A 26,791-nucleotide genomic window follows, 5' to 3' on the forward strand; every position below is an offset into this window, starting at 1 on the left:
TTGCCTGTGGTCCCGAAGCTCTGGCTGCTTTGAATTTGAAATGATAATGGGACAAGCTGCCTTGTAACCAGAGTTAAGTAAAATTACTAGACAGTAACAGTCAATCTGATTGGCCCTCGCTGGGTCGTTAACAGCCCAACAAAGACTCACCTGCTCCGGTTCTGCATGCCACATCCCTTGTAGTTCCTTTGAATGCGGCGACAGGCTTGTAGTCCCTTTGGCCCGATCCATGGCAGCCATTTTCTTTGTTTAACGTATAATAAATATGTTTTAAAGGGAGGCCATGGAAAGGGAAAAGGGACTATGTGTAGTCCCTTCTCCCCGTTCCAGGGCAGCCTATTCAGGGTGCAAACCTTAAAAGTGCCTCTAAATGCTTTGCAGTTGGAGATGTGAAAAACCAGAGGGTGTTTCATAGCATAGTCCCCGGGGATCCCATACTCGGGTGGCCAGAGAAAGGCCACCACTTTTGGATCCCGACCCTGGGGGTGGACAAGCGAGGGAGGATCACCTTAACCCATATCCCTGCTTATTTTATAAGAAACTACAACTCCCATAATTCCACCCCACTTCACATTGACCAGTCTACTGAGCCAAGGAAGATGAGGAATGAGGCAAGGAGGATTACATTTACAGACTTGCAATGACTCTGTCCCTCTAATGAGATTAGTTAGAGTCCGGCATGTAATATGAATTACATACACCTGCCACAAGTTAACACTCCCTGTCAGGACAAAAGGTGGTGTGCACAGGCACACTCTGAGCGAGGTTGGGTGCAAGAAGAAACAGCTCTTTTGGGGCTGATGCGAGCCAGGCTATCGAAGTTGAAAGGCCAAGGGGCTGACCGGCTGCTGCAGAGAATGAGAGCGAGCCAGGCAAGAATTCCATCCTTTCGGGAAGCTGTAACCATTCCATGACTGAAAACGAGTGAGCGGAAAAGCGAAACCTTCAAAGTACTTCCAGGTGACCCGCTACCCTCACGAGTGAACGACCGAGTTGGGGAGGATCTCAGGAGGCATTGGTAACAGCCTTGACTGCTACGGGAAAAACATTGAAGATAAGAAGCCCACATATTAACTCAACCAGTGAGTTATTGAAGGCAAACAAAAGCCCAGTTTGGTTAAAAGCAAAAGAGGCATGTAACAAGAGTTGAAAGTTGCACGTGTGCTGATAAAATGTGTAATGAAGAGAACAATGATTGAATGCTGAGAAAAGTATACAATGTAACAGAGTGGTCCTGCGAAGCGGAGTCGTACATTCGAAAGTCTCTGTGAAATATTCGAAGTAATGGAAAGCGGGAAATGAAGGCAAGGAAGTAACCGCGATCCCAAGCGAGAGTTGATTGAGTGAAAAGCAAACTTTATGAACTTTACCTAGAGGACATTAACTTTGTAAGATGCCAAATAAAAAGGAGCATTGGTGTTGTGAAGATTGTTGATTAAGTTCATTAAAAAGGAGGTGGAGTGGTCATGCAGAGGTCCACCTAAAACCCTCGCAGTTTTGAAAATCTTCAAGAGTAAAAGATAATGAGAGAACGTGGGGAAGGGAACCCCCACAAAGAGAAAGACAGGCTTGAGCCCGGCGGAGGGAAGCCTGTGTTGAATAGTGGCAAAGTGAAAGCCAGGACCAGAACTGCCTATTTGTGGTAAGGCAGACAACGCCAAATAATTGATTAGACTGTCAAAACCTTGAAGCCCTAGCCTGAACTGTTGAATTGTACCGGCAAGCCAGAATGTTCAAGACTGACGGAACTGTGCCATCCACCTATCCTTCTTAAGAAACTCTCGAGAGCCTGTGCTTCTGACCATGGGGAAGGGAGTTGTTACCCAAGTTATTCTGACATTTCTTTTAAGACACTATTTTTCATTTTTTGTATTCGCTTCACACATTTGTGGTTTGAGAAGGAGGGCAAGTTTAGGTTTTCTTGGTATAGGCGTTTTAATGTGACTAGACTGACTTGCACTTGTTTATTTAATGGTAGAGACCATTCCCATTTTAGAGTTAGGGCCTGTTAGGAATTCCACCAACCCCAGTAAACTGCAAAATAAAGGTTTTCTAAACGTGCATCTGTTGTGTCTACTGTTGATACCATGCCTTCCTTACAGAGAGCAAACCTGAAATTCATCTTGCAGAGGGCAAATTCGGGCTGCACCTTAGTTGTAATATAATGTATGTCCTAGGTTGTAGGTAGTACCAGCAACGTTGTTGCCCTTTACCTGCATGAGGTCCTCACTCCTTTCTAGACCATTTCCTTGATTTCCCCCAGATAAGTGCCAGTTTTTACACTGCTCGCCAGCACAGACTCTTATGTACTGATGCATGATGTTAATATGATAAACTGAACACCATTGACTTTGTTCATTGAGATGGTTTTAAGTACATGTTTAGTTATCATTTTATTATGGAAACCTGCAAATGCAGTTTAAGGTGGCTTCAGGAAAAAGATGGACTCCTATATAACAATAAAACTGTTATTCTTTATATGAACCACGACCTACACTGATCAATGTTTCTCTGCATTACGCCTAGAACCAGAGGCCGGCTAATCCTGTAGCAATGTTCCTATTGCTACAGGATTAGCATATTAATTTGAAGTTTCATCGAATAGATTATATTTTTCATGATGTTTGGTTCTGATTTGTTGATTGCTGTGTCTAAAATGACCAGAAAAAAACGCAAATATAATTGTACACATGGTTGTTAAAGTAAGTGTACCCGTGGAATATTGAAACGTAGAATTACATGTTTTTGTCTCCTCCAGGTTCCTGTATGAACTTTCACTCATCCCAAACTTTTATGAACGTGCATTCTGTATACTTTTCCGAGATGCGTTTTTAGAAAATATACCATCCATCCATCGTAAAATTGAATTGTTAAGGAATGTATGTGAGGTAAGTCGGTTTACCTCTCGAGTCAATGGATAAATGTTGTCTTTGTTAGCTGTTTGAGTGTGCAGTTATTAACATGATCATAAGTCGATTTTAAACCCAAATGCATTATTACGACATGATCAGAAGGAGGTTTTTGATTTCACTCTGCATTTCTTGTTTTAATTTTAAACTAATTAGATTTACACATTGTCCATAATCATTTTATGCTTCCATATATCATTTGTGTATTGAATGTTCATACCGTTGGATTCAGCAGGAATAAGCCAATGCCGTACCATCTCGCATCACTTGCACGTTTTCAGTACACCTAACATGCAAGTCTGAGATGTGTAAAGGGTGATGAGATATGACATGCTCAAAGGTGTGCCAGTTTAGTTAGGATGACTACCCGATTGCTTGATTTGATCACTCGTTATACCCCCGGGTAAATGCCAAGCTGTGTTCTAATCTTTTCCCACAGTGAAATATATGTATACAGACTTTAACTAATACACCTTTATTTTAACCGAACTAGCCTTTAAAGAGAAACACATTTTTTTCAGGGTTTTGAAAAAAATGCTGTATGCCTACCCGGACTATGGAGCGCAGCAGATTCTAACTTCGAATTTATAAGAAATTGACCAGTGTTCCTGAGCAGTATATGGCCCATTTGGCGACCCTAACAATGCTTGTATTATATGATATTTTATTTATAGCGCGCCTATACACGAGGGTTTCAAGGCGCAATGACGCAGGGGAGGGGAACAAGGAGGGACAAGACAATGATCTTACTAGCCCTAGTGACATCGAGATCACGCAAGTGCATGGGAGACGGAAGGGGAGAAGTGCCAGGGGAATGGGAGGAGGAGCAAGTACAAGACATAGGATCAAACATTGAAAACAAGAAGTGCGGCCAGCAGGTTGCAGTGCAGGGTAAAGTTCAGAAAACAGGTGTTGGATAAGTGCAGGTAGGGGCGTTCGAGGGTTGCAGATACAGCCCCAAGTTCAGGGTTGCCAGGAGACAGTGCAGGTGTGCAACAGGTAGGGCAGGGACCTGGGCCAGTGCTTCAGAGGGTAGCAGGTAACCAGTGCAGTATCAGACAGGAGATCAGCAAGGTGGAGGAAGAGAGAAGGCAGAAGCAAAGAGGGAAGTCTTGAGGTGCTTCCGGAACCGGAAATGGTTATGCTCAAGATTCAGAGAGGCAGGGAGGCTGTTCCAGAGGGAGGTGCCAGCCGAAGAGAGAGATCTCGCCCCAACTTGTTGCTTGTACAAAATGCTGCAACATGTTACGTTAAACCTTATTTCCCATCAGACGCATTTAAGTTCAGCAAGGCAGTACTGGTACACTCTGAAATATGAAGAAGTCATCGCTAAGCTTTCATGTCGACACTATTCAAGATCTTATTGGGCGTCCCAACACATTTGTGAAATATAGCTCAGTAAGGAGAAAACATTGCGTTTACACATTAAGACAATTAGTCGTACAGCTAACTCAATGTACATAATGCTACATTTGCATAAGTATTGTCCAAACTAAAGACCTTCCCATTGAATCTTCAGATGAGTTTGCAAGGAGCAATTATGTGAATATGCACAAAGATTTACGTTTTTTTTTATTTGGTTTTATGGAGTTTTGTTCACTGTAAGTCACATAACATAAAAAATATTACGAACTCAGGATTACAGAGTGTTAGGCAGAATCCTGTGCAGTGCCCTTAGGGACCACTACACACAATTAAGACTACAGGTGGCAATACAAGTTTTACCTTTGGTACAAGCCTGTACTACTATGTTAAAGTGGTAGCAGTAGCGGAGCAGCCAGGCTTATCTCAAGAGTATATGAGCAGTAGCAGAGAGTACACAAAGGGACCACAATTACTGTGACTCAAGCAAAGACTGACTCAAGGTTTCAGGTAAAAAAATATAAGTACATTTATTTTTAAACCGTTTGTTATAAACACAACACTTCTATTAATTCAAAACCACACGTAAAATACACAACTAACCAATTCACTTTGTACGGTATAACTCAAGGTAAGTACCCTATGTTTTAACGGACCGGTGTTGTGAAACAAGAAACGTTACCGGGAATACATATACAATCACTTTTTGACAGTAATGACAGTTAGGTCTTACTAAATAAACGTGTATCCGCGGCAAGAAATGTTACCGGGGCAAAAACACACTTAGCACCTGAGATACCCAGAGAGAGTTGAGGGCAAAAATCATAGGCAATATTTTTGTCAAGGCAGACAGAATCAGAGAACACTCATGGACAGAAATTCAAGAGTCAATAGGCCGGAGCCAGTGTCAAGTAGAACCGAGTTCCTGTTGTCGAGGATCACACAGTCGGACAGTTCACGATTCAACATAGCCAGGAGTACTTAGTTATTGTCAATGGAGGAAGAAAAAGTTATAAGAAGGAGGGAAGATGATGACAAGCCTTGTAGGAGTAGGAAAAGGAATTCACCCAGATTCCTCAAGCAGAACACAGTACCTTATTCAATGAAGACGCTGGCGCCACAGCAGTTGTTCCTGGTAGTTTCCTGCAGACGCACGGTTCCTGGAGCTTCAGAAAGAAGGAAGACGTCTGGAGGGGTCTGCACCACACAGGGCTGAAGCCGGCAGCAGCAACGGTGAATAAAAGGTGCGCTCCTTAAAAACAGGAGAGGCTCTTCAGATGGCTATCCGGTAGATAGCTCAGAACTGCATTAGGGCTTCACCGGGACCGGATAGTTGCAGCATCCGACTTCTTCTCCGCTTCTCTTCGGTTCCTTGTAGTTCCAGTGGAGACTCTGACTTCTAGCCCAAGAGTCTTGCCTTTTTTGCGAAAATCCCCCATTCACACATCCTGGCTGTCAATCACGCAGGAGGGGGGTTGTCCTGCCCGGACGACCACCTCCGCCAATCATGGCAAAGTGTGACTTGGGTTTCCTAGGATACTCTGTGCAGGGAGTGACTACACCCTTACCTCACATTCAGCACCACCTAGATACCCAGGCGCCTAGAGGAGGGCTTCTTCGCAGAAGCCCACCAAAAGACAGTGAAAAAAGAAGGCAAACCTGGTTTGCCGCGCAAAGTAAAACACAAGAAGGACTTTAACAAAAAGAAATGGCGAATAAACTGGACCAGAGTCAAAAGAAAAAGTATTTGGTCAAGCGGGTTTAAGTTTGAGGCTAATATAATAGCCTACAACAATACCACGTTTATATAGTATAATCGCGGTACAAAAGTTAGGGTAGATACCACTGCCACCAGCCAAGTCTAAATGTTAAAAAAATGAAACGATGCTCTAGGAGGTACAGATAAAAAGTGCTAAGGATTAACCCTTTCCAGTACTCCATGTAAGATGGGGTGTACTGGATCTGTGGTTAAATGACTAAGTAAAGTTAATGGCAACTTTACCCTTTTCTGGGGGACAGTAGTCAGCCTCAGAAATTGAGTCGGTGGGAAGTCTGAAAGACAACCCTGTGTCACTGCACTGAAGGTGCTGTGCAACACACAAAAGAAGGGGGCTACTGAAGTGGTGTACTCCAGAGCCCACAATCACAAAAACAGATGAAATACACATGGCAAAACATGGGTAAGAGTGGGGGAAAAAGCTCACACTCTTACCAAGTGAAAGAAATAACTCCAGAAATCTAGCAAAGTTGCTGAAGGACTCACTAGGTAAGGGAAATTAGCCATTGAATGAGAATTCTCCCTAACACAGAGCAAGGTCAGAGGTTTCAGTACTATCATATGCATACATCTCTAACATATTCGTGCCCTCTAGCTACTGTAATACAACATGACTTTCCCTTTTCCCTCATCCCGCCCCCCGTCGCCTCTGTGGGTCGAGCAAGCATCAACGGAGTCCAGTTGTGTACCAATAGGAGGTCACTGATTCATAGATGTAGGGATTTCCAGTAGGGCAAGTGTCCGTAAACTTGGTGCATAGCCCATTAGGTCACCTTGTTTGCTTTGCATTCTTGGGTATTAGTCAGTTTGGGGCTTTGGCTTGCTAGAAAGGTGCTTATTTGTGAAGTCCATCCCTAGGGCCTCGCATTGTGCTGATCTTCCATGCAGCGTTGCAGTTATCTGTTCCATTACACATATGTTAGAGGCAACGTTGATGCATTCATTTTTACTGGGCGCTGATTTGGATTTCCATTTTGTTACAAGTATGGTTCGATCAGCTAATAGTAACCGAGATACCAGACCTCTAACGCTGTTCCATTTGTCCTCTTCCTTCTCAAGACCAAACAGTATAAGGTAAGGATCTGCCACTCTGGAAATGCCATCTATGTCCTTTATCCAGCCCAGGACCTCATCCCAAAATACCTTTATTCGGGTACAGCCCCACCACATGTGCCAATAATCAGCATTTCCCCAAATTCCCACCAACATCTTGGGTTTGGCGTTTTGGAACATTTTAGAGAGCCTGAGAGGGTCATATTGCCACCTATGCAACAGTTTGATAGCGTGTAACCTGTATTGATTTGAAAAGGATATTTGTGTCTCAGCTTTGCATATTGTTCCCCACCGGTCCGGACTAATATGTTCACCCAGACCTCCCTCCCATCTTCCTCTCAACGGCTCTGTGGTCCCTTCCCCCGCTTCTAGCAGTTCTTAATAGATTGTTGATATTAGACCCTTCATTTCAATCTAATATATTTTCAAAAGGGGTGAGGTCTCTCTTCAACTTGGTCTTCCACACTGGTTTCGTTAAGATGCCTTTTATCTGAATATATTGGAAGGTGGACAGTGGGCCTATTCCCAAGGCCTCTGTCAGTTCTGGTAGAGGGACAAAGGAGTCCTTTTTCTGTAGTTGCCCCACCCTTTCTAGGCCGGCGTCATACCATGTTTGAAATCGTTCTACGTTAGGAATGTGATCATTGATTCCAGGAGACCATAAGTGGCTCAGAGGGGATGGCCATGTGGTGATTTTGTGCATATCTTTACCCTTTCTCCAGATGTCCCATATGGTGCTCAATATTGGGTGGCCTTTGAGTCTTTTCTGGAGCTTTTTCTTGGGGCCCAGAGCCATTCCGAGACCGTAGCTGGTGATAGGTAGTGGTTGTCCATGCGGACCCATTGGGTGTCTTTGTGGTTACGTAGGTGGGGGACCAGGATGCGCAGCTGGGCCGCTTCACGGTATTTTTTTTAGGTCAGGGAGCCCTACCCCACCCTTGTCTTTGGGAAGTGTCACAGTGTTATATGAAATTCTTGCCTTCTTCCCCTGCCAACGGATTTTCACAATGGTATTCTTGGCATCGGAGAAGAAACATTTTGGCATCTTGACGGGCAGCATTTGAAAGAGATACAAAAACCGGGGGAGGCATACCATTTTACAGCATTGAGTCGTCCCAGCCAAGATATCGTCGGCTTGTTCCATCTAGCTAGGTCAGCACGGAACCGCTGGATGAGGGAGGGGGAAATTGGCTTCATATTGATCCACCAAGTCTTTGGTGATCTGTATACCAACGTATTTTAGTTTAGAGTGTTCATTCTTAAGGCCCAATGGTGAGAACTTGGTTTCATTTTCTTCTTTCTGTCCCTGCAGGGGAAAGAGTGTGGATTTTGTTTTATTTACTTTGAACCCTGAGAGGTGACCATATTTTTGTAACAGGAGGAGAGCTCGGGGAAAAGATGCCATGGGATTAGTAATGTGTAAAAGTATGTCGTCAGCATAAAGAGCTACCTTGTATTCCGTCGTTCCCAGGTGGATACCTTCTACCATGGGGTCAGCCCTCATTGTCAGTGCCAGGGGTTCTAGGGAGAGTGCGAAAAGAATTGCAGAAAGGGGGCACCCTTGTCAGGTTCCACGTTCATGTTTGAACCGTCTGGAGTACTCTCCATTCACAAATATGGATGCCTCGGGGGTTGTATATACCACATGTATTCCCCTTCCAAACCTTGGGGCTATGCCAATCTTACGTAGAACTGCTCTCAGAAATCTCCACTCTACTCTATCAAAGGCTTTCTCTGCGTCGATTGAAAGGAGGGCTGGCTCATTGAGAAAGGTCCGGGATGTATGAATGAGGAAGTGTTTTGCGCGTTGTCTGCTCTCTGTCTCCCCAGTATGAATCCAACCTGATCAGGGTCTATGAGTTTTGGCATTAGTGTCTCTAACCTAGTGGCCAGGATTCTCGTGAAGATTTTTGCATCAAGATTAAGTAGGGAGATAGGACGATATGATCCACACTTTTTGGGGTCCCTCCCTTCTTTGGGAATCACTGTGATCAATGCATGGGTGAACGAATCTGGGGCTTTCCCTGTCTCTAATATTTAATTAAAGAGTTCTGTCATGAATGGCGTTTGTTGCGTACTAAAGGATTTGTAGAATCCGGCTGTGTAGCCGTCTTCACCTGGGGACTTGCCTACAGTTAAGCTCTTTATTGCGTCTTAGACTTCTTGTTCGGATATAGGGGATTCTAATAACTGAGTCTTGGCCCGGCATCTTGGGCATATTAATCGAGGACAAGTAGGTCTCTGTTTCCGATTGGTCAGGGTTTGTTTCTGAGGTGTATAGGGTCTTGTAGAATTTAGCAAAGCATTCTGGGATGGTGGGGGGAGTGTTTGTCGTGGCAGGGTTGTCCTCAATTATTAGTTTTACTTTTTGCTCAGCTCTCTGTTCTCGGAGTCTGGCGGCCAGTTGTGCATCAGCCATGTCTCCTTTTTCATAAAATGTTTGTTTCAGGAGTCTAAGTTTGCGCACTATCTGCTCGTGTTCCAACAATTTCAATTCCTCCCTTTTCCTTTTCACTTTGTTGATTTTATCATGGTCGTTCCCTGTATACGTCCTAATGTCGTCCTCCAGCTGACAAATTTCGGTTCTTAGTCTGTTCGATAATTTTTCGCTCACTTTTCTTAGACGACCCTTCCCTTATCAAAATCCCTCTCCAAGTAGCTTTCCCCACCTCCCAGACTATCTGCTTGGATACCTCACCAGTGTTGTTTATTTTGAGGAATTTGTTAATTTGTCTCCATTTCTGTCTTGAAGACTGCATACTGAATATCTGCCAACACCATATCATGGTCTGACCATGTGATCGGGGCTATCTCTGAGTGTGTTGTGGCATCGGCTAGATCTTTGGATAAGTATATATAATCGATTCGAGTATGTTATGAGGGGTGGAGAAGAAAGTATAGCCTTGATCATTTGAGTGCATGTCCCTCCACACATCTATCATTTCATATGTTTCCATCATTTCTGTGTGGTCGCCCCTAATCTGGTCTCTCGTGTTGGGGTTGCCAGGTTTTCTAACTTTAACTGGGTCTGCCCACTGGTTGAAGTCACCTCCTAGGATGACATGGCCTGAGGCTTCTAACAGTATTTTGGGAATTGTTTTGGTAAGGAACCTAGTTTGTCCTGTGTTGGGCGAGTAAAGTGTTGCAGTCACATTCACTATGCCTATGTTTCCGGTTACGAACAGGGCTCGCCCTTCTACATCGGACCATGTCTTGGTCTCCACAAAATCTATACCCTTTCTGACAAGGATTCCCACACCTCCCTTTCTGAGTGGTCCAGATCCCCAGAACTCCATCCCCGCACGTTTCCCAAGGATTTAACTTTCCTCTCCCTTTGCGTATTTTGTCTCCTGTAATAGGAGAATATCTATGTCGGCCCTCTGGAATTCTCTGACCACGAGTGATCTCTTAGTTGGTGAGCTGAGTCCTTTCACATTAAGTGTCCCTACCCTCAGGGAATCCCTCCCCCTTGTTCAGCATTCAATGCCATTGATTGTTTCTATGAGGAGATAGTTTTTGTTGCATGATCGATGTTGCATTTTCACCTTGAATTTCACACTGTATTGAGTGCTTTGAACTGCTAAAGGTGCTGCTTCGACCCCGTCCCCTATTCTACCCTCCCTCCCTCCCTCCTTCCCTTCCCAGTTGATGGTGTTCGATCGAGCCCAGTTGGTAGCACCAGACCTCCTTCGAACCACCTGTGGGGGCCGTTACTTCACGCCCCTTGACCTAATGTGATATCTCAATCTCCATTGAGCCCTCCCAGTGGTCCCCCCTGATACGCTTGTCGTAACCATAGTGATGTCCTCGGCTTGACACCTTACTTCAGTCACATTCTCAACAGTGGGTTAAGATCTATCTTACCAAGTTCCTGAGTGTTCAGTTGTCCCCCTCCGGAGAGAGGTTACCTCTCCAGTATTTTCTTGAACCTTTCACACATTTTCTCCTCGGGCCTTGAATGCGCCATTCTCTTTCTTCCCACCTCGGTTCCTCTTGATTGCTTTCTTCTTCCTCCCGGGGGCTGATTAGTTCGGAGATGCAAGCCTTTATTTCTTTTCCGGATCTGTCTAATCTTGGGTCCCTCGTATTCAAAGGCGAGGGAGAAGGGTTAGCCCCACCTGTACCGGATGTTCTTTTCCTTCAATCGTTTCGTGAGGGGTCCGCACATCCACCTGAGGGCCAGCGCGAAGAGGATAGGTCTTGGTATATTGAGATTTGTGCACCTCCTAAAGTGATATACTCACTCCTTCTGGCCTTCTCAAGTACCCTGGCCTTGTCTTGGAAGCGATGAGATCGGGCGAGAACCGATCTTGGTCCGCCCAGGGGGCCACCGGCCCTGTGGATTTGTTCTGTTATGGGCTCATCTATAGCATCGTCCGCGACCAGGAGTTTGATAATGTCATGAAGTGTTTTCCTCAGGTCAACTTCAGTTTCTCCTTCTTGTTCCGGAATCCCAAATATGTGTATGTTCCGTCTTTCTCGCTTTTCCAAGTCGTTCAACTTGAGCTTGAAGTTTTCTTCTCGTTGTTCTAGTTCAGGCATCCTCTAGTCGACATGTGCTTCTGGGGTGTCTATGGATGCCTGGTTGTTCTCCACTCATTCAAGTCTTTCTTCCATGTTGACCAACCTTTGCGTGATTTTGTCTATCTTGCCTCCTATGTTAACTAGTGAGAGAGAAATGCAACCTATTGGCAATCTCAAAGCGAGCTCAAAGGTGTAAGCTTATATAGTTTTCTGGTGGGCGGCTCTGTGGCTGCACGGTAGTACTGCATTGAGGTTGCCCAATGCTGAAAGGAATAAAAAATAGAGTTGGTTGTATTACCTTATAATTGTGCCTTCAGTTGTCTATAAATTGATTAAGCTTTACGTAATGAGGCGGAGACACAATAAAACTGAGATTCTTTGTTTATTCAGTATATTGTTGGCTTCACAATGAATGTCCACTTTTCTTGTATATAAGATTGTTTCTTGTACAGTGTATTGTTGACTTCACAATAGGTATCTATTTGTGGTGCTCTTGTTAATGAGAATCCTTTAATGTCCTTGTTAGGGTTTTGATTCTTAGCAGTACTTTCGACAGTCTTTCATGAGTTTCCACTTGTCTTGTATATTTAGATATATTGTTGATTTCACAATAGGTATCTATTTGTGGTGCTCTTGTTAGTAAGAGTCCTTTGATGTCCTTGTTAAGGTTTTGATTCTTGGCAATACTTTAGACAGTCTTTCAGTGAGTTTATAGATCCTTGATGGCTTTTGAGAGTTAATTTCCTGATCATGTATCAATTATCACAAACCTTTTCTTAAACAGATTAATTGTTGGCTTCACAGTAGATATCTATAGTTCATGGGGTTCATAGATGTAAGTATTGGTGTTGCTTGATTTTGTTGTTTCTTCCTTTGAACTTTGTTGCTTCCTTGGGCAGATAGTAACATTGGATGTGGCAATTATTGATGGCTTCATTTTGTTTGTGCCCTCATTTGGATTGTTGCTTCATGTTGTTTATTCCCTCACATGAATCATATTGTATGTTCCCTCGACACGTGTTTCCCCAGTATTTATATGCTGGTTCTTCAGGAGGGTTAAGAAGAGAGGCCACTAGGTGGTTTTTGATACTAGTTAGGCACCCTATAGGGGAGAAGTTAGCAAAAGAAAAGATAAAGCGGATCAGTATGGAGAACTGGAAAAGATGAGCAAATGTATTGTGCTCCGCTATCAAATTTGGCAGTAGGGGTTGTAAAATGTAAAGACATGTGGCTGAACAGTTGCGATGACAGGGCAATCTTTTCAGGATGATGCTCAATCTAAGCGTAAAGTTTGCCAAATGGGCTAATTGCATATATTCCAAAAGAAATGTATGATCAAGTTAGACATTGTTAATGCTAGGGCATGGCCTACGTTAAGATTGCTTGGCATAAATACCTATTAAAGAGCACTAGTTGGGAGCGAAAAAACATGGTTGGGCTCGGTTGCGTATCTGAAGTACTAATTAAGCTTACCTCACCGGGTATTGAGGCTGCTTAATTTGATGTGCATCTTCCCGTGTTTGGCACTGATTACTGTGTAAGTGTCTATAGCTGTTCTAATGTCCACTGGTGATGGGTGCCTGAAATAAAGCATATCATCAACAGTAAAAAAAGTGGAACCCGCTTGGGAGCAGCGTTTAAAATGACAAAAAGTTTTAAGATACATGAAGGGGAGGCAGTAATAGCCTCGAGCTTACCTTAATGGTGTAGTTCAATAGGATTGTAGAAGTGGCGTTCGGTGTGATCACAACTTTCAGGACAACTGGTAGAAAACACTATCGACCTCATGAATCTAGAAGAATTTGAAGACCAACACACTATACCATCTTTTGCACAAGATATGGATATTCCTCTTGACCTTTCAGCACCAACTAATCTCAAACCTAAATCAAAATTCAATCAGTTTTTTGGAGAAGATAATGAAATTGATTTTTTCCACCAACTAGTCAACAATGATTTACGCAAACTGTACTTTGAAGGATCTAAATCATCAAAATATGTTCCAAATGTATCCCACAAAGAAACCTTAGCAATTAAAGACCTGAAAAAGAATGATGAAATAATCCTCTAACAAGCTGACAAGGGGGGCAAAATTGTCCTTATTAACACCAAGGACTATCTTAAAATGGCCTCTATTCACTTATCTGACTCTAAATGCTATACACCCCTTAACCACAATCCAAATACCAGATCTAATGAAAGAATGGCAAACTCTCAACAAACAATGGATGGAAGCAGATCTCCTGACTGAAGATGAACATGCCTTTATGAATACACCGTCTCCGATTATGGCTACCATTTACTTCATACCTAAAATACATAAGCCTTTCAAACCTTTGCCACTTACAAGACCTATCATTAATGGCATAGGCTCCCTCATGGAACCAATTTCGGAATATATTGATACCCACCTTCAACCTTTAGCCAAAAGTATGGCATCATTTATTCAAGACACAAAACATGTGATACAACAGCTGTCATCAATCAGTTGGGAACCAAACTTTCACCTAGTTACCTTTGATTTGATGTGATGTCACTTTACACCAGCATATTACACAATAAAGGAATGGAAACAACCCATCACTTCCTCAAAACAAGATCCATCTTTCTTTCAACACAATCTCATGCTACGGGAGATGCTCAACTTTACTCTTAATAACATATTTACATTCAATAACCAAATCTTCAGACAAACCCAGGGTACAGCAATGGGAGCTAAACTTGCCCCATCATATGCGAACATCTATATGGGCCATTATGAATTATATCATGCATGGAAACATCCCCTTTTCTCTGAGCAAAATTGTGTAGTTTACTGGGGAAGATACATTGACAATATTTTGGTCATTTGGAATGGGACAAAAGCCCAACTGGAAGAATTCCATCAACATCTGAACAACAATACTTATAACCTCAAACTTACTATGCAAGAAAGCACAACCAGAATACAATTTTTGGACCTTGAACTCTATGTGGAAAACAATATCATTCAAACAACACTATACGTCTAACCCACGGCAGGCAATAGCATGCTGCATGCAAACAGCAACCACCCCCAGCACATCACAAACAATATTCCCCTAGGAGAATACCTCAGAATCAAACGCAACTGTACTACCGAATTGGAATTGACCAAACATGTGTCTATCTCTGAATCCAAATTCAAACTAAGAGGTTACAAAAAACGCCTTCTCAACAAGGCTCATGTAAAAAGTGAATTGAGACCTAGAATAGAACTCCTTCAAAACAAAATTACAACTCAGGAACCTAAAACCAATCGCGCAAGGTTTATAACCACCTACAATAGTGAATCTCAAAAACACTATCCAAACATTGGAATATCCTCAAAGCAGATGAAGATCTCATAGATCACCTGACAGATCAACCAAACCTTACCTTCAGGAGAGCACCGACCCTAAAAAACATACTTTGCCCCTCCCATTTCCAATACTGCAACATACAACTTGGCCTCCAACAACTTTGGAATTCAACCAAACTACAAGGAAATTTCAAATGTGGCTCCTGCAAAATTTGCCAATACTCAGAGGACGCAAAAAAAAATCTTTCAAACTACCAAATGGCAAAGATGCCTACATTCAAGATTTCATTAACTGCAATAGCAAATATGTTGTTTATGGGATCATCTGTCCATGTCATAAAATGTACATAGGCAGTACAATCCACAAACTTAAAACTCGGATATCAGAACAAATATGAAACATCAAGAATAAGGACATGTCTCCACTGGCCTTCCATTTCTTTTCGACACATCAACTTGAACATATTGAGTTAACATTTTTTGCATTCAAAAAATTAACCCATTACCAAGAGAGGGCAACAGAGAACGAGTACTCCGCCAACAGGAAGCAAAATGGATCTGGCTAATGGACTGTTGCCATACTGGCCTCAATTCGGACCATTTTCTCTAATTCACATTACTAAATCCAATACTTTTCACTCTACAGGACGCATGACTTGACAATATTACCAGCAACACAACTACTATGTTTTTCTAAAAACTAACATCTACTTAGTTTCATACCCCCATTGCCTCTCGAAGTAAAGGCATACTTCATTTCATCCCAAAGAAATAAAATTGCAGGCACCGAGACCACGCCTACCGGCGTAAATAACTTTAATTCTTCTCATGTCCTTTATTCAATACTCTGCCATGACTCCAATCTAAAATTGGTGGTATGCACGCTCTCTGACATGGCCTACGCACCATGGAGCAATCCACTTTCTAACCGTGGCGATAATAGCACGCTTTGGTTTTTTGTAACTCACACTTTCATTTCTAAACACATACTTTAATGAATATGCATCATCTAAACACGTCAAACGCCACAACTAAAATTAAAAGTAATACCAGAAGACCGTAGTCTGTGCACGCAATATCCCTATTCAAGATGGCACCCCGCACGCTGCTATCTGACAACCAATCATAGCGCCACAAAATAACACGCTTGCGCGGCTCGATGTCATCACGTACTATTTAGTTTATAACGCAGAAGCACTATCACAGCACCGCGTTCCTTTGGAAATCCGGCTATCCCACCGAACGCCACTTCTACAATCCTATTGAACTACACCATTAAGGTAAGCTCGAGGCCGTTACTGCCTCCCTTCATGTATCTTAAAAATGTTTGTCATTTTAAACGCCGCTCCCAAGCAGGGGTATCTATTAAAAAGGTCCACTTTTTTACTGTTGATGATATGCTTTATTTCAGGCACCCATCACCAGTGGACATTAGAACAGCTATAGACACTTACACAGTAATCAGTGCCAAACACGGGAAGATGCACATTAAATTAAGCAGCCTCAATACTCGGTGAGGTAAGCTTAATTAGTACTTCAGATACGCAACCGAGCCCAACCATGTTTTTTTGCTCCTAACTAGTGCTCTTTAATAGGTATGTATGCCAAGCAATCTTAACGTAGGCCATGCCCTAGCATTAACAATGTCTAACTTGATCATAAATTTCTTTTGGAATATATGCAATTAGCCCATTTGGCAAACTATACGCTTAGATTGAGCATCATCCTGAAAAGATTGCCCTGTCATCGCAACTGTTCAGCCACATGTCTTTACATTTTACAAACCCTACTGCCAAATTTGATAGCGGAGCACAATACATTTGCTCATCTTTTCCAGTTCTCCATACTGATCCGCTTTATCTTTTCTTTTGCTAACTTTTCCCCTATAGGGTGCCTAACTAGTATCAAAAACCACCTAGTGGCCTATCTTCTTAACCCTCCTGAAGAACCAGCATATAAATACTGGGGAAACACGTGTCGAGGGAACATACAATATTATTCATGTGAGGGAATAAACAACATGAAGCAACAATCCAAATGAGGGCACAAACAAAATTAAGCCATCAATAATTGCCACATCCAATGTTACTATCTGCCCAAGGAAGCAACAAAGTTCAAAGGAAGAAACAACAAAATCAAGCAACACCAATACTTACATCTATGAACCCCATGAACTATAGATATCTACTGTGAAGCCAACAATTCATCTTTTTAAGAAAAGGTTTGTGATAATTGATACATGATTAGGAAATTAACTCTCAAAAGCAATCAAGGATCTATAAGCTCACTGAAAGACTGTCTAAAGTATTGCCAAGAATCAAAACCTTAACAACGACATCAAAGGACTCTCATTAACAAGAGCACAACAAATAAATACCTATTGTGAAGTCAACAATGTATCTTATATACAAGAAAAGTGGAAATTCATTGTGAAGTCAACAATATACTGAATAAACAAAGAATCTCAGTTTTATTGTGTCTCCGCCTCATTACGTAAAGCTTAATCAATTTATAGACAACTGAAGGCGCAATTATAAGGTAATACAACCAACTCTGTTATCCCCCATATTTTTTATTTCTCCCAACAGGGCTGCAATGTCTTTTGTGGCCGCCAGTTAGTTTCCTGTAGTGTCACTGGTCGCCATGTTGGGGGCGTATGTTACGATAGGTATGGAGGTGTATGCGAACGGAGCCAGTTTTTGTTTCACACTCATATACCCTCTGGGGGATGGCCTTGGTAGAGCGTTATGGTCCTTGTGAGGACAAGCAGGATTGTATGTATGCTGGAGTTTTGGGTGCGATGATGTTGCGTTTCCTGCGAGTTCTGCAGGAGTAGGCCCTAAATGCAATCCTTTTCTGGGGCACTACAATGTAGTTCTTGCTGAGTGTACCGTCATTTTCCCCACTGTATATTGGTTTAGTCGGTTCGTTAATGTCTCTCTCCAGGGTGTTGCTCTAATGTTCAGCATTTTTCTTAGCCTTTTACCTGTTATGTAGTGGGTCGGATCTCCCCCTTTGCTACTTACTGTACTAGGAAGCAGTCCATGGTGTCACGTTGTACATATTTATTAGGGGATGTCTTCAAAATAATTCCAGGATCTGGTTGCGATGATGAGGCTTTTCTGGGTCCACTCCGGCTGTATTCGTAGCCGAGTTTGGGTGACTTTGGACTGTTGTTCACTCTGGGGAGATCCGAGGGCGACTCTGCTCTAGACGGGCCTTCTTTTGATCATGTCTGGTTGGTCACACTGGGAAAGGGTTGTTGTGGGATCTGTGTGCATCCACCAGGGTAAGGGGGTTTACAGCATGGTAGTTGCCTAGTGTTAGGCTTGCCTTGGGTCTACTTGAGCGCCAGAATTCAGCACTATTAAAGTGCACAGGTTCTCCTTTTATTCATGAAGTTAGGTAGTGGATAGTGGTAAGAGAGTGGCGTTTGTGTCGTTTCTGGATTTTCCCTCTGAGTTCTGGACAGTCTGTGGCTACACGAGGCCACTATCCCTTTGCTCGCTTCTCACTTCGGTCTTTGTCCACATTTTAGGCATTTTGCTGGTGGAGTGCTAATGTGCTGTAGTTTTAATATAAAATATCCCCTCCATGCGTGCTTCGCATCGGGCGTTGGTATTGAGGTGTGTTGGGCAATAATCTTTCACATTCTGAGATGCACCAGAGCTTCGCAGTGGCAGGGACTCTGTTCGTTTGCTGCAACCTCAAGTCCTTTATCTGCCGGGTCGCTGCGTATGTTACACGGATGCGCTCTGCAAAAAACACAGACCACGGCGAATGTGATTGGGGGTATCGGGTGCAGGTCCTGATCTTATTTGGATGGGGGAGGGGTCTTCAGGCACTTCTCACTCACCATCTTACGTTGTGGCGCGTAGGATGGGCCTCAGCCCCAACAGGGTTGTGCACAACAGGTGTCAGACTCACAGTGGCCGACTTCAGCGCTCAGAGCGGGTCCCAGTTGTTTGGAAATCGGGTGCCTCGCAGCAAGGGGCACCTTACTTCTCAGTCGGCTCAATTAGCAAGGATTCCCCTGGTTCCAGTTCCTTGGAGATCGCTTCAGATCCTTAGGTCCTGGGGCGACAGCCAATCTCCATCACGGCACGTGTGGATTGTGCGGTTTCAGTTTCACTTCTCTGGTCCGGCGGGCAGTATATTTGTACAGTGTTTTCTGATCGATTCCTGGTCCGATTTTCCTCGGGATTTCCCTCATAGAGTGGGGGGATCTTGCCACGTTAGCCACTTGATTTCCTTCTGTGGGGGGGTCACAAGTGGGGGCTCAATCCACTTGTCGGGGTCGCGGCAGCGGAGCTCACGCAGGGACCATGTTTGTCTCTGCGCCCTTGGTGGCCAGTCTACAATGTTTTTTTAATTGTACATATTAAATGTGTGTGTCTTCTAGCAAGCAAATATGATGCTTTAATAGTGAGAGCAACATTTGAAAACTTTTTCTTGCTCGAAAGCACCATTTGATTGAGACATTGGCCCTATTTTTTCTCACAATCCCCCTAGCCCCCATGAAATGCAGTGGATAAAGCCCACTTGGTGCTGTCTGTCGTTTTGTCAGCAAGTATCCCACTAAGTATCCCTCGTCATTCAAAGTGGCCCCCATACTTGAACATGCATGCCCGGTCCCATGGGCACATGTCGTAGCCAGAACAGTGGTGGACATGATGTTGCACCACTCAGCAAGGATCCAAGTGGTCACGTGTACTGGGTTATAGCCTCTTTACAGACGCAATACTTGATACAAAATAGAGCCTCCATCACAACAAACCGATTCTGCGGACTATAAATGCTTACTAAATTATACAGCGAGTACTTCGTCTGACCTGCAGATTGTTGAGAGTAAAGGGTAACCGGTAGTTCAACCCCTCATTGGCACCCAGTGCTCTATGGGAGATTTACAATGTATGTGGGCTTGTTGAGCACGAGGAATGTTATTGTTGGCTGAAACCCATGAATATACCCGGTTCAATCTCCTCCACACAGACCATGCCCTTTTCATCTATTTCTATTTTGTACACATAATGGGCAGTACAGTAGATGCCATTTGCTCCAAATTTCAGATGCACCAAGGCCCTGTGCTCTGTGCTTACCTTTTTGTCCTTTGCCCCTTCATTAATGATTTTAAAAAGGGGATTTCTGGCATTTGTTGTAAGACGTTCTTGCTCAAGTCAAAATTCACCATCATTGATGCTCTCCTTTAATGTCTGTATTCTTGACAATTAACTAGTTCACCCTCCATTAGGTGATAATCAGTACACTTGCTTGCGCTCATTTACCGGATGTTAATTTTGGGTAGTGGTCAGCCGTAAACTGAGTTTCACAGTTGAGTCTGTACACAGACTTTATTTTTTCCACATAGACTTTGCTTCAAGTTCATTTACTTTATTGCACTCATTTTGTGGCAGGTAAAATCTATATTCAGGTCGGCACCACTGTTGACTTTATTTCATGCTTACCTCCATTCGAGTGTAGCCAAATGGACTGTGGGACAATTGGTTATTTGGTGAGTGGTTTGCTATTTTTGAAGAGCCTGTCCAACTGAAATATAAAGCCCATATCAGCTACAATATGAAAGTATCATTCAATAAATAACTTCTGCTTTGCCTTCGGTAGTCGCAGCCATAGAGTTTGTGTGGTTTGCCCTGTAGTCATCTGCCTTTGTTTGAAGAGGTAGCCAGCATTGAACACCAACCTCATAAAAATCTGCTGCTTTTTTGAAATTCCCGACACACACGCATGTCAAAGGCCCTGCCCGGCTTTGTGCGGAGTCATTGAATGCACTTGTAGATGGGTCCCCTGCTACTGCAACCCCATGTCAAATGTTCCCTACATTTGTCTGTGTTGTTAACATGAACCTCTATGTCTGTTATGTATAAACGTACATTTTTGCTTTAGATGCACAAGGGTATAATGTGTAGGTGTTGTAAGGGTGCAGAAGAAGCACTCTGGCACAAAGGTGGCATGTTTGGGGCTAAAGACTTTTATTACATAATAAAGCAAGAGAAAAACTAATTTTCCCTATTCCAAAGAGGGGTTTCCCATGGTGATGGTCGGGATGTCTGTTAAAGTAAGTGTCCACTGTCCTGTGTCAAGAAAACCTTACTTGTGTCCCTTACAATTATAAACTAAAGAATAAAGCAATACTGTTCTGGTCCCAGAAGAATGCCTTCCTTCTACTGGGTTATGTTCAAGGTTCCACACAGTGTGTCCTTGGTGGGCCAGAAGAATGCCTCTCTTCTCCTGGCATTCGGTCTCGGATAGCCTAGGGGAATGACTCCCTTCCCCAGGTCACAAAGTTCCAAACAATATTTACCTCATGCGACAGGAGACTGCCTCCCTTCTCTTGGCGTTAGGTCATAGTCTCCCTTCTCTGGGTAATAAAAAAACAGTCTCTTACAACCAGGGGGAATGGCTCCCTTCCCCTGGTCTTCTCTTAACTAGGTTTCCCACCTATAACACCCAAATCTGAGTTTTCGGAGGGTCAACAACCCTCGCTTCTCTTCTTTGATTGGGTCCACTTGGTTCACTTCCCTGCCAAGTACTGCCACGAGGAAGATGACTTGGCCCTCTCTCTTTAGAGTATCTGGGGTCCTCGACCCTTCCCTGGTAATCAACAAGCTTTTTTTCACTCTTGAAATTAGGAGAAGTTTTGAAGGCCTCCTGTCCCTACCGTGCCACCCAAGTATTACGGTTGTAAAGGGGCCTAGGGACAACTGCAAGCGTCCTCTGGAAAAACTACCCGCTTCCTCACAAGTTCTCCTGTGCCTCCCTTTACCTTGTTGAGGGCCTTGAGACATCACAGAGCCTTCCAGGGATGCCAGGGGTTATTTCTGGCTTCTCTGGCATCTTGCATTCCCTCCGGTTGTACGGAGGTGTTCTCGTTTGCCTAATGCTTTCCATCCTCCTTTTCTCAATGCTGCTGTGCACGGGTCTGCTCCTGCAAACCTCCCCATCATCAGTTGCAGCAGATTGCCAGTGTCCTTGGAGTTCTTGCTCTCCGGTTCAGTGACGCAGGCTCGTACCTCCCGCATTTGGTAAACACCTGACCTGCCGTACTCCACAGCTGCCTGAGACACAGTGCTTAGTCCACTGTCCGATTTATACAATGTGGCTACTTGTGTCTTCTTCATTACCTCTCTGGCCATCTCATCCCAGTACATGGATTACCTATGTTCCTAATGTTGTTCTTCGTCTCAGTACTTTCCAGAGCCTTGAAGTAGTCTGCTTTACAACAGTACATAGGTCTACTGTCTACAAAGAGGTTAGTGGAAGGGAGACTAAAGTGTGTGTGTGGGTCTGATGTTCTCATAAGGGCTGTACCCTAGATGGCCTTCCTTCTCTTGGGAGTGGTACGTCCCTCCGCATCAGATCCTCCCCCATTATACCACTTCCATGGGGACTATCAGGTACGTAGCGACCTCACCTCACTGGCCTCATGGGAAAGGACTCCCCCTATAGGAGAAGTGACGACATACAGTGATTCGTCAAAGTGTGTATCTATTTATACATGTATATCCACACGTTCCTCCAACCTCAAAGATATTGGAGGCAGTGTCCTATTCTGGCAATACGATACTTTTTGCTTAGACTACGGACTAATCAGTTACCACTTCGAGTCTACCGGGGTGCAAGGGAAATGATTCTGGTAGCAGGGAGGCTTTGTCGATTATGCAAAATCCCAGGATTATTAGAAACTGCTAAACACCTCCTTACAGAGTGTAAACTGCTGGGTCCTGCATATATGACCATATTGGCCCCTTTGTACATTAATATGAGTCCATAATGCAGGGGGCCTTCTGGAATTATTGTATTAATACTGAGTCTGAAAGAGTGCATATAGCCCTATACCAACTTTGGTGTGTTGCTGTAAAAACAATGCTCATGGTAAGCAGGGAACAGGTTGATTAACATATTTTTATGATTCACTCTGTATGCTTTTAGGGTATTGAATTTTATTTCTAGCTACTCTATTCTATGCCAGTACTATTAATTAATTGCTCGGTTGAATCCCGTGTCACATTCTAAGAATGTTATGAATTATATTTTGGGATTTTATCAAATTTTAATGACGTCCTGGGTGAAATTAAATTACCTTACCTTATTGGTGAATTGTTATGATGTAATTTTAGAACAGGATTTAACTACTTACATGCAACTGGGTATGAAATATGATAGATGGTTTGGCATGTAAAGCTGAATTATGTGTCTTAATGTAAATACTTGGTAAAAGTTCTTTGAACTAAATGCAAATAAAGAATAATAATTTTCAGTGAAACAACTTTGTTATAGGGAAATGTTTGTGGAAAAGGGCTTTTTAATAAGTCCATATCAGTGTAGTAACACTGAGACCTCTTACGTTACAAAACCATTGGAATTTCAGTGAAACATCTTTAGTTGAAACAACATGGTTGTAGCACGAAATCTAAAGAGCATAGAACTACCCAACCATAACTTGCACATCTACCATGCACTTCTCGTACCCACACATGGTATCAACAACTACACAATACTTGCATAATGACATATCAGGAATTTTATGCAATGAGGCGGCACTAAATATTTGTCCCACATAATAGCTTTTTTCTATGAAGTTCTTGTTTAGTGACGGTAAGCAGACCTTGACCTGTATAGGCGGTGCATCCAGAGTATGATGGAAGTGCTCTAGGTTAAGGCTTTAACGATAAGAGGTGGACTTGGATTAGTTCCCTTAGGTTTGGCCTTTGCTTATGGTGCGCATACACCAAACATGTAAGAAGGGCACAGACCAATTGTAACAATCAAACTATTTCATAAATGCACAGGCACAAAGCTCACCAATCCCTGTCATTGCAGGGTAAGCCACGAGGCACAGTTATGAGTTACTTGAAGCTCCATTGTGAGAGCTGACGTTTTAAGATTACAGTTGAATATCCTACCCACAAGAGATTCTGTACATTAGGCGTAAGGACCTCTTCCCCCAACAACCTTTTTAAAAGCTGTGATGACCAATGTGTTGAAAGTCTGAGACATATTTTGATTGCGTGATTGGGAACAAGGGAACTAAGAGCTCAAAAGTTAATGAAATTAGTAAACTGGGATTAGTGGTTGGACTCATTTTGGGAACGCATCAATGTGGGTCACATAAGAGCCCTCTTACGTGGTAAGTAAGCAGTATGGAAAGAACTTCATTTGCTGTGGAAACCGGTCTAAGTAGTATCATTAACTGCCTGTCTTAACCTGGTTTCAACTGGTCCTGGTAAAATATCTATTGTGCCTGATATGTAGGAAACGCTTGTTTTCATTTTTCTTTTACTTAATGCTTGGTTTTAAATTGCTTCTTTTGCATGTATGTGAAAAGTAATTTTTGTTGGCTTTAACACATTAAATAAAAAAATTAAAAAAGTATACCTAATTTGTGTGTTGACTGGCACTAAGATTGGCATCATGCTTTGGTCACGTTTGCTCCCCTCTTAGGGAATGTTGCCCGATTGTGCATCAGATTCGTATGCCTTATGCTCTAAGCACATCCTCTGCGTACCCCTTGTCTCCACATGTAAGCTTAATCCTTTCCGATAGACATGGACATATCATTTTACTGGCTCAGTACACCATATACAAGGCATGCTACAATTCAATGCTCTAGCTATTCCGTGTATTAATGTATTTTAAAGTTGCTGTATTTTCAACTCCAGTAGAACGTCTCTTAGTATAAGCACTTTTTGTGAAACATGGACTAGATCATGAGGCTGACCGGTCACCCTGCATATGTTGGCTGCAATACCCTAAAAACAAATCTTAGTAAGTACCTTCTAGCAGGATTCCTACAGAATGGTGATGTCATGTGTGCTGGTATGAGCAGTGCAAAGTGTTAGACACATGCTATGGTTTGTACCTTATCATAATTGACAAATGTTTGTTTTTTTAGATTTTGCATTGCAACCATATTGTCCTTTACACTGAACTTGAATTATTTTCAAAGAACATGCTTAACCATAATGTCTCTTCTATAACTGAAAGTATCTCATAAAATTACTGCATGGAAAGTCGCTTAAAAAGAAACTTTATACAAACATTACTGAAGCATAACTTCCATTTTAACAAAGGGTCTTCACTGAATTTGCATGGATTTTGCATAGGCTTAACCATAATGTCACTTTCACAAAGATGTTCCCTCGAAATTGAGGTTTAGGGTGATTACCCGAATTAATTTGGTTGTAGGAGAATTGGTTGAATTGTTTTTTTTTTTTTTTTAATGTGTTGACTTTGCCACATATATTTGCGGGTAGACCACCCATAACCTCCCGCACAAACCACCTACAATAATGATTTCCCTAGACCCACCCCACACATATATATGCAGCAAAATGTGGGACTGGAATGAGGCTGAGTGTGATAACAAGGATGTGTTTTTTTTTTCTTTTTTTATATAGTACAGTTTAATTGCGCAGGTTGCCGTTACTCGATGTGTTGCTCTTCCCATTTAATTAGTTTTAAAAATACTTATGTTTTTAAGAAAGATATTGTACTTTTATCTAAGCATCAGAAATAACACTGCCAAGTTCGGAGGACCTTGCCTGCTTCCGCTTGCGTTCGCATTATACGACCTAAGCTGTAAGGAAATAATTGTTACCAGCTAACTACAAATCCCAGAATTTCTGTAGTCCCATAGGACTATTTGTTTACATTTCAGGCGCGAGAGCACTGCCACGAGAGGGACTAGCTGGTTAGTGTCGGTTTGTGTCTGGTTTGAGTCACGAATACTCGGGAGGATAGCTTACTGGCAACGTGCTCGCCTTGGAAGCAAGATGACACGAAGCAACACAGGTTCGATCCCTAGGTCCGCGCTTAGAAACCTCTGGGTATTTGCGTTATAAATATGCAACTAAGACAACAAAACATTCTGTAACAGCGCCTCGATGCCCCGGGCTGTGTGAGTGCTTTAAATATGTAAATAAAAAAATAAATACTGGAGTAAGGGCTGTGCCCGACAGCATCATAAGGGTAAAGTTATCTGTATAAGCCCAACTGAGGAATTCCCCAAGACACCGAATGCAGCAGACCCTGCTAATATTGTTCTTTCACAATCACACTTAAAAAAAAAAATGCTCATTGCAACGAAAATAAACAAACGTCCCTGCATTTTTCTCTGCTCAACACTCACGCTATGGTAAAGCATGGGGTGGAAGTCTTTGCTTACTTGTCTGACACCTCCTGTGATCTTCTAGCTATTACTGAATCATGGCTATTTGATTCCATTCCAGATGCCGCTACGTTGGCTGTTCCGCCTGATTACACTATATTAAGGGCAGATCATACTGGCCACAAAGGTGGTGGGGTGGCTATTATTGTCAGAAAATGTATTGACATACATATAATAGCCCATCTATCTCCTGAAGGATGTGATGGTTTAGTGGCAATTATTAAGCGGAATGCAAATTATTCTTTGACTGTTGTCATATATGGTCCACCTTCTTTCTACCTCTTCTGTTTTTGAAGAGCAATTGCTCAGCCTTATCAACACGGTGAGTGAGGCCAACACCCCCTGTGATTGTCATGGGTGATATCACCCTTTGGCAGATGACCATAGGGTTACACATGCAGCTTCTCTTCTGGGCTACTACCAATATATACAGGTACCCACGCACAAGGACGGACACACCCACAATACTGTCCTAAACCATCAGATAGCAGCTTTGGACACTGAAGTCCATGGTCAGACCATTCTCCGATTAAATGTACTCTTGCAATACCCCTTTCTACCTCGTTTAGAAAAAGTAGAAAGGATAAAGTTTGTGATGGCACGCCACTTCAAAAAAGGTGACACCTGCCAGGATGCGTGCTCAGTTACAAAGCAAACTG

General features: G+C 42.9%; 1 protein-coding gene across 3 annotated transcripts in view; it reads left to right on the top strand.

The window, feature by feature from the left end:
- The window catches only part of LOC138468510 (formin-2-like), a 609,148-nt gene that overhangs the window by 368,163 nt on the left and 214,194 nt on the right, over positions 1 to 26,791 (top strand). For all 3 annotated transcript variants that reach the window (XM_069609015.1, XM_069609013.1, XM_069609014.1), the window contains exon 6: positions 2,759 to 2,888. In XM_069609015.1, the coding sequence (XP_069465116.1) occupies positions 2,759 to 2,888 (130 nt within the window). The remainder of the gene's footprint in view (positions 1 to 2,758; positions 2,889 to 26,791) is intronic.

The sequence above is a fragment of the Ambystoma mexicanum genome, chromosome 4q, assembly GCF_040938575.1.
Source record: "Ambystoma mexicanum isolate Mex_15411 chromosome 4q, UKY_AmexF1_1, whole genome shotgun sequence".
NCBI classification, from domain to species: Eukaryota; Metazoa; Chordata; class Amphibia; order Caudata; family Ambystomatidae; genus Ambystoma; species Ambystoma mexicanum.